A 9,124-nucleotide genomic window follows, 5' to 3' on the forward strand; every position below is an offset into this window, starting at 1 on the left:
TAAGTTGGCTAATTCGCGTTAGCTAGCCGGTCAGGTGATGTAAATTATAATCATTGGTATGGTGGAGACAAAACAACGGAGAAATTAACCCGGTAACTATTAACCTCTGAAGCCTGAGAGCCGCCGACGGGACAACAGCGCCCCCTATAGATTAAAACCGTCTCAGTGCAGTTAAACAAGCATGAATATAATCATATGACACGTGACTCACGAAATAAACGTCAAAGAAAAATCCAAACAAACTTCCCATCGTAAATGCACAACTACAAATGATTTCTTACCTTCGCTGTTTTTATGTCTGGTCGCATGATATTCCCAGTAACAGCTACTCCAACGTCTCTGGATCATTTTGAGTCGATTCAAGCTAGTTTCCGTTTATTTACATGGCATGGGGGATGAATGCCGACACAAGGTTTCTGTCGCCATCTAGTGGTTGAACTGTGCTACTGTAACAGATTTAGCCAACTGCACTACTTTCTAGAGGGCGTGAACTTGCTGCTGGAGCCCAATTTTTTCTTCATTCATCAATATTTAAGAATAAACTAAAAAAATATATTTTAATTTCTGAGCTGTGGAAATTGATAAAGGTAAAAGAAATTGAAGAATATTGACTCTTGGATGCCATTTTTCTTTAAATAGTATCAGTTGCAGGACAAAATGTACCACATTTGTTTTGTGTATTTGCAGAAGTTTTTCTCTGAAGACAGGAATAAGATCGTTCTCTAAAGCAAGTGTTAACTAAAACCATACATTTACTTGAGTAATCCAAGGGAATACATTACAGATTACATTTTAGGACATGTAATCAGTAATCTGTAGGGGAATACATTATAAAAGTAACCCTCCCAACACTGATTACAGTCATAGTTATCGTTCTCAGTGTGGACGCTCACATTGTTGTCGTCATAGTAACAGTCATAGCTATCGTTCACAGTGTGGACGCTGACGGCGTTGTCGTCATAGTAACAGTCATAGTTATCGTTCTGTGTGTGGATGCTCACACCGTCGTCGTCATAGTAACAGTCAGTTATTGTTCTCAGTGTGGACGGTCACATCGTTGTCGTCATAGTAACACAGTCATAGTTATCGTTCTCAGTGTGGACGCTCACGCCGTTGTCGTCATAGTAACGGTCATAGTTATCGTTCTCAGTGTGGACGCTTACATCGTCGTCGTCATAGTAACAGTCATAGTTATCGTTCTCAGCGTGGACGCTTACATCGTCGTCGTCATAGTAACAGTCAGGTTATCGTTCTCAGCGTGGACGCTCACGTCGTCGTCGTCATAGTAACAGTCATAGCTATCGTTCACAGTGTGGACACTCACATCGTCGTCGTCATAGTAACAGTCACAGTTATCGTTCTTAGTGTGGACGCTCACATCGTCGTCGTCATAGTAACAGTGTGGACGGATGAAGAGAAGTCAGTACGAGAAAGTGCAGGCGATTCAAATTCCTGATTGTTTTATTCCCGACTTTTATTCAGGCAAAAAATGTTTGTGCTGCATTATTTCAGCATTTACGGTAAACTTCATTTGAACACAAACATTTCCAGGTTAGAAATCAAATATCTCCATGTTCTTGTTTTCCACAAGCTTCAACTTAAATTTCACTCCAAAGCAAAAAAAAACAAAAAAACCCAAAACAAAAGATAAGTGCGATTATCTCTCTCTCCGTCTTTTATCTGTCTCGTGTGTCTCAGTGTGATGATGTCATGAATAGTCCGTGTGTTCGGCGTCGTGCAGCTTCAGCCTTTAATCACAGCGATCGGCCTCAGTTTGATCGCTTTCTTGCTGATTCCTGCGTCGTGACACGTGTTCACGACATCCGTCACGTTTTTATACGATTCGGGAGCCTGAAGAGAAAAGAAAAGAAAAAAAAAAGCTTAAATATCGTCTTCGTTTAGGAGATTAAAACGCGTGAAGGTTTAAATTCAACACAAAGTAAAAACTACTAATAATTAAATGAGTTTCAGTAATTCTGACGTCAAATACAAATGTTGCCATAAAGCAGGAGGTCAAACATGAGGCCCGCGGGCCAGAACCGGGCCGCTATACTTCCTGTCTTCTTTTCCTTCATTCCATCTGTCCCTCCTTCCCTTTTCTTTCCCTCATTCTGTCCGTCCTTCTTTCCTTCCTTCCTTCTGTCCTTCCTCCCTTTCTGCCCTCCTTTCTTCCTTCTTTCCTTCCAGTCTTCTTTTCCTTCCTTCCTTCCCTTATTCTGTCCGTCCGTCCATCCTTCCTCCCTTTCCTTCCTTTATTCCATCTGTCATTCCTGTCTTTTTTTCCCCTTTCCCTTTCTTGCTTCTTTCCCTCCCTTCTTTCTTTCCATCTTTCCTTCCTGTCTTCTTCTCCTTCATTCCTTCCTTTCTTACTTCTTTCTTACCTTCTGTCCTTCTTTCCTTCCCCCATTCTGTCTGTCCATCCTTTCTTTCTTCCTTCTTTCCCTCTTTCCTTCCTTACTTCTGTCCTTCCCTTCTTTTCTCCCTGTCTTCTTCTCCTTCATTCCTTCTTTTCTGTCCTCCTTCCTTCCTTCCTTCCTTCCTTCCATCCTTCTTTCCCTCCCTTCTTCCTTTCTTCCATCCTTCCTCCCTTTCCCTCCTTCCTCTCTTTCTTCCCTCCTTCCTTCCATCTGTTTAATAATCCTTCCCTCATCAGATCTTGTTTGTGGCCCTTTAATATAAATAAGTTTAACCCCATTCTGCTTTAAACCAAACAACATACGAAACATTAAAATATTAACTTGTGTGTTTTTTTTTCTCACCTCCTCCATGACGAGTTTGGGTGAAGCCACTCTGATGGCGATTCCTTGGTCCGCCAGTTTGTCCAGAACGTCCTGGAAGTCCAAGTTCCTGCGGGACTTTGCTCGGGACAGAGCGCGACCCTGAACAACGAGACACGAGGAGAATATAAAGTCAAACATCAAAAGAAAAGAAAAACAATGACTGAGACAAGTTTTAGTGTTAGAAGCAGGCGGGGAGTTCCTGTCCTCTACTGCATTCTATGAAAAGGCCACCAGGGGGCGACCGTCTCTATACAAGTCAATGGAGAATTCACCAACTTCTCACTTGATTTCTAACCTCAGTAAACGTTTTCAAAATGTGTTTATGGTCTCAATCGCTAGTTTAAAGCCTTCTTCAATGCAGTATGATGTTCATTTGGGACATTTTGGCCTCCCTGATTTTATATGTGACGATAAAGCAGGGTATGCATTAGGGCGTGGCTACGTCCGGATTGATTGCCCAATGTCCTCGACATCCAGCCCTCTTAAACCATAGCAACCTCCCCGCTCCGCCTATGGCCCCGTCTCAAGATGCTGGAGCTTTGTTCTCAAAATAAAACCTTGTAACTCATCCTGTCACGGTCGTGTGCAAAGACACAGCGAGGTATAGTTTTGCTCTCCAGACTGTAAATCATGTGACAGAGATGATAAAGTAACTCGTACCGCTCCATGACACGTGGTGCCAAATGTTTCCGTCATGCCTTGTTCGGTTCCTGTGAGGACGTAGCTGCAGGTTCCCATCGTTCCTCCGATGAGCACCGGCTGACCTGTGAGCTGAGACACAAACACACATAAAACACACATAAAAACTCTCGGTTCAAACCTCCAGCAGCACGTTGACGACGCTTTTTATCGTTGTTCAATGAGACGAACAGACACATCAGGGTCGTAACACAAACATCACATCATAATACAAATATAAGGATCAAGTAAAATACCATCTTCCACTTTTCCCACTATAACCTTTGTACCCTAATATTTTTTGCTGGCACATTTACCACTTTGGACAAAAGGGTCCAACGTGTTTGATGCCATAAAAAAGGCACCTTACACTAGCCTTTGAGCTGCTACCTTCCGATTATTATCTGCCCCTTTTTTAACTTGTACTTTAATTACTCGCCTCTTTTTTTTTTTTTAACATGACTGTGAGAGAATGCACAAGAATTTCAATATGCCTGTACTGTATTGTACTTATGCAAATGGAAATCAACTCTATTCTATTCTATTCTATCCCTGATGGAGAAGCAAAATAAAAAACAAGTTGAGTCAAGTAGTGCTAGAACTGTATAATGGAAAAGCCCCAAAATTGTCCGTCTCTTTTACTCAGGCAGGATATTTGTCTCTCATCTCTCCCTTCAAGCCTCCCAGTTTAAAACCTTCTGCTGTAAGAGTCTGATCTTTGTGTTCATGTCTACCTAAAGTCCCATTTATAAAGGACTCGTCTACAGTGTGAGTGAGAAGTGAGAACCTGGTAGTCGACGGGGATGAGCGGGTGGTGCGGAGGGAAAGCTCTGGTGGAGCCTTTGCGGTGAATCAGGAGAGTCTTCTGCTTCCCGTCCACCATGTGCTCCTCCACTTTGGCGATGTTGTGCGAGACATCGTAGATAACGTGCATGTCCAGGTCGTCTGGCGTCGTACCGAACACTTTAGAGAAGGCCTGACACGTTAAAGAAAGAAACAAACTATGGTTAGCATGGACAGAGACGGAGAGCTGTGATGTAAAGGTGTAAAGATGTAAAGATGTAACGATGTAACGATGTAACGATGTAACAGGTATAAAGTTGTAAAGCCCAATTTCCACCGGGTCTGTCAGCGGAGCGTTACAGCTGTGCCATGGTCACCGGAGCTGATCGCTGCATCTATAATCAATGAGAGTGTTTCCACCGGGAGCGTCTCAGCAGCTAGCAATCCGCAGCATTTCTATTTTTGACGGAGCCGTTTCTAACCCACGACAAGCTCAACAGAGCAGATGGCACCAGACAGGAAGTCAGACACAGAATCGGCATAATAATAAAACTTCCGTCTTTCAAAATAAAACAACCCGTGTGCAGCCTCCCGATCGTATTTCAGCAACAAACAGGAATAAACCAGACAGATAAAGACTCCATCTAGCTACGTAGCTACTGACACATGACATCAGCACAAACATCTAAGAAAATTACCAAATCAACCAAAATTTGAGCAACTTAACAAAATCAGGCCATTTAGTTGTGGTGCTACTACAGTAATTACAGTAGACTAGCTACTACAGTAATTACAGTAGACTAGCTACTACAGTAATTACAGTAGACTAGCTACTACAGTAATTACGGTAGACTAGTTATTACAGTAATTACGGTAGACTAGTTATTACAGTAATTACGGTAGACTAGCTACTACAGTAATTACGGTAGACTAGCTACTACAGTAATTACGGTAGACTAAAGGCACTCGTTCAGGTTTGATTGGGCTGCCGTAATTACTGTATTAACAGTGCAACTTCATTTTAAAAGGCAGATATCTCTCCCAGAGCTCCGCTGCTGTAACGCTCCCTGTGTGAGCTGACACCAACAGAGGACGGAGATAAACCGTGGCGCTGACGGACCCGGTGGAAATCCCCAGTAAAGTTGTAAAGATATAAAGATATAAAGGTATAAAGGTATAAAGTTGTAAACATGCTGCACCTGTCTGGTGAGGAAGGTCATGGACGAGCGGTTGACCCAGGCGTAGTTTCCTGCGGCTGCCATCCCCTTCAGATAGTCCTGACCCTCCTGAGAGTTGATGCGAGCGCACGCCAGCTGACGGTCGTTCACTATGATCTTGTCTCTTTTCATGGCCTTCTCCATGGCAACCAGGGCGTCTGTCAACAAGCAGCGTGTTCTTTACATCCACATTATTATTTCAGTTAATTAGATCTGTCTGTTTCTGCTCTCTCTCAACCTCAAACCGGTCGAAGCAGAGGTTTACATTCATTACAGTAAACTACTAATATTACAATCATTACGGTAAACTACTAATATTTAATTCATATTACATTCATTATGGTAAACTACTAATATTACATTCATTACGGTAAACTACTATTACATTCATTAAGGTTAACTGCTAATATTACATTCATTGCGGTAAACTACTAATATTACATTCATTACGGTAAACTACTAATATTACATTCATTACGGTAAACTACTAATATTACATTCATTACGGTAAACTACTAATATTACATTCATTACGGTAAACTGCTAATATTACATTCATCACGGTAAACTACTGATATTACATTCATTACGGTAAACGTACTAATATTACATTCATTACGGTAAACTGCTAATATTACATTCTTTACGGTAAACTGCTAATATTACATTCATTACGGTAAACTACTAATACATTCATTATGGTAAACTACTAATATTACATTCATTACGGTAAACTACTAATATTACATTCATTACGGTAAACTGCTAATATTACATTCATTACGGTAAACTACTAATATTACATTCATTACGGTAAACTACTAGTATTACATTCATTATGGTAAACTACTTACATTACAGTCATTACGGTAAACTATTAATATGTTCATTACGGTAAACTACTAATATTACATTCATATTACATTCATTATGGTAAACTACTGATATTACATTCATTACGGTAAACGTACTACCGTATTTTTCGGATTATAAGTCGCACTGGAATATAAGTCGCATTTTTTGGGGAAATTTATTTGAAGCAGAAAACGGAGTTTCAACACCTGTCAGAGCAAGAGGGCGGCTATTGTCTGGACTACTGAAAAAAGTGATGACCGATTTAAAACTTGTGAATTATCTTACAATTGTTTCGTTTACTTCGTAATTTCTGCCCATTTTTCAACACGTTTTTGTTCATGACTTTTGCCTCACATAGAAAGAAATCATTTTTTTTTGTCCCGAAGCTGAATCCTTAATTCGGGCAACTACCAGGTAGGTCTGCGTGTGATCTGCGTGTAAAGACCAAATTCCCATGCGTGTGTTTCGCATGATGTTTTAACAATGCAAAGCCATACTTGAATAACATAAATAAATAAATAAATAAATAAAACTAGGTTGTAGGATGTAGACCCTATTTCACTAGTATTGCTGGACAGTAATTAATCGCCTGTCCCAAATACCCTGGATTCAAATACACGCCTAGTCTCCTACGTGAAAGAGATCAACTTAATAGCCCGGGCTATTATTTGATATTTTACGGTAATGTGTTAATAATTTCACACATAAGTCGCTCCAGAGTATAAGTCGCACCCCCGGCCAAACCATGAAAAAAACTGCGACTTATAATCCGAAAAATACGGTAACAGGAAGTAGAGCTCCTACCTGTGGCGGTAAACTACTAATATTACATTCATTACGGTAAACTACTAATATTACATTCATTACGGTAAACTACTGATATTACATTCATTACGGTAAACCACTAATATTTAATTCATATTACATTCATTATGGTAAACTACTAATATTACATTCATTACGGTAAACTGCTGATATTACATTCATTATGGTAAACGCTTCATATTACATTCATTACGGTAAACTACTGATATTACATTAATTACGGTAAACTACTAATATTACATTCGTTACGGTAAGCTACTAATAGTACATTCATTACGGTAAACTACGAATATTACATTCATTACGGTAAACTACTAATATTACATTCGTTACGGTAAGCTACTAATATTACATTCATTACGGTAAACTACTAATATTACATTCATTACGGTAAACTACTGATATTACATTCATTACGGTAAACTGCTAATATTACATTCATTACGGTAAACTACTAATATTACATTCATTACGGTAAACTGCTAATATTACATTCATTATGGTAAACTGCTAATATTACATTCATTACGGTAAACTACTAATATTACATTCATTACGGTAAACTGCTAATATTTAATTCATATTACGTTCATTACGGTAAACTACTGATATTACATTCATTACGGTAAACTACTGATATTACTGTTATTACGGTAAACTACTAATATTTAATTAGGGCCCGAGCGCTGACCAGCGCGAAGCCCTATTGTATCTGTCAAGATTATTATTATTATTTTTCTTTTTCTTGCACGACGACGGCCTTTTTGCCCCCCTGAACGTGCCCCGAAAATCACCAAAGTTTGCACGCAAGCCAGACCCGGCGAAAATTTCGATATTTTATGGTTTGCACAAATGGGCGTGACAAAATGGCTCTCTAGCGCCCCCTACAAAATCAATAAAAGCGAGCCCCTCGTGACAGATTGACATAGAGAAACGAAACTTGGTATACATGTTCAACATGTCAAGACGCACCAAAAAGTCTCTTGGACACATACCCTAACACCAACAGGAAGTCGGCCATTTTGAATCAAATTATTGATTTTAATGCAAATTGTGGCATCATATTTGAACGCACTACTCCTAGAGTTTTCTTCCCATCCACTTCAAATTCACACAGACTCATCTTGAGACATTGGAGATGAAAATTTATCAAAAGTTTTTTCCCCCCGTCATTCCTGGTTGCCGTGGTGATGCGGCGAATTTCGATGCTTCGCCATGAAATTTCAAACCCTCATAACTTGACTCCACATTGTCTGAGCTTTTCCAAATTTCAGATGCCTGTTCAGGGTCCTGCTCTGAACACATGTACAGTCTCATATTTAGTGACAGTCATAGCGCCCCCTACTGGCAACAGGAAGTCACTTGCTTCATTCATTCACTAATTACTCCCATAATCTTCATCCCATCCACTTCAAATTCACACAGGATCATCTTGAGACATTGGAGATGAAAAGTTATCAAAAGCTTTTTCCCTCGTCATTCCTGGTTGCCGTGGTGACGTGGCGAATTTCGATCCTTCGCCATGAAAATTCAAACCCTCATAACTTGACTCCACATGGTCTGAGCTTTTCCAAATTTAATATGCTTGTACAGTGTCCCCGTCTGAACACATGTACAGTCTCATATTTAGTGACAGTCATAGCGCCCCCTACTGGCAACAGGAAGTCACTTGCTTCATTCTTTTACTAATTACTCCCATAATCTTAAGTATTTACACCTGAAATTGACTCAGCTGAGACATAAGACCTTGGTGATGCTACATTCTGCAACTCATGACCCATCATCAAATACTGTTGCCATGACAACGCATTCAACGCCATGAAATACGATTACAGTTTTCAGAGTCAAAGGATGCCTCCACGGTAACGAAACTCAACACACACGTCTGGAGTGGGGTCATTTCACATCCTATATACTTCAATGGGATGGCCGTGACTAAATGGCTCAATAGCGCCCCCTTGAATATTTCATAATTGAACCTCAGAC

At 40.1% G+C, this 9,124-nt stretch overlaps 1 protein-coding gene across 1 annotated transcript in view; it reads right to left on the reverse strand.

Annotated features, from left to right (window-relative positions):
- Window positions 1-1,367: 1,367 nt before the first annotated feature.
- Window positions 1,368-9,124, reverse strand: part of LOC128385140 (RNA-splicing ligase RtcB homolog) — a 12,892-nt gene continuing 5,135 nt past the window's right edge. The window contains exons 7-11 of the mRNA XM_053344001.1: window positions 5,441-5,616; window positions 4,246-4,434; window positions 3,441-3,551; window positions 2,760-2,879; window positions 1,368-1,851 (exon numbers count right to left, since the gene is read on the reverse strand). Of these exons, the coding sequence (XP_053199976.1) occupies window positions 1,744-1,851; window positions 2,760-2,879; window positions 3,441-3,551; window positions 4,246-4,434; window positions 5,441-5,616 (704 nt within the window). The 3' untranslated portion in view covers window positions 1,368-1,743. The remainder of the gene's footprint in view (window positions 1,852-2,759; window positions 2,880-3,440; window positions 3,552-4,245; window positions 4,435-5,440; window positions 5,617-9,124) is intronic.

The sequence above is a fragment of the Scomber japonicus genome, chromosome 23 (genome assembly GCF_027409825.1).
Source record: "Scomber japonicus isolate fScoJap1 chromosome 23, fScoJap1.pri, whole genome shotgun sequence".
In the NCBI taxonomy this organism is placed as follows: domain Eukaryota; kingdom Metazoa; phylum Chordata; class Actinopteri; order Scombriformes; family Scombridae; genus Scomber; species Scomber japonicus.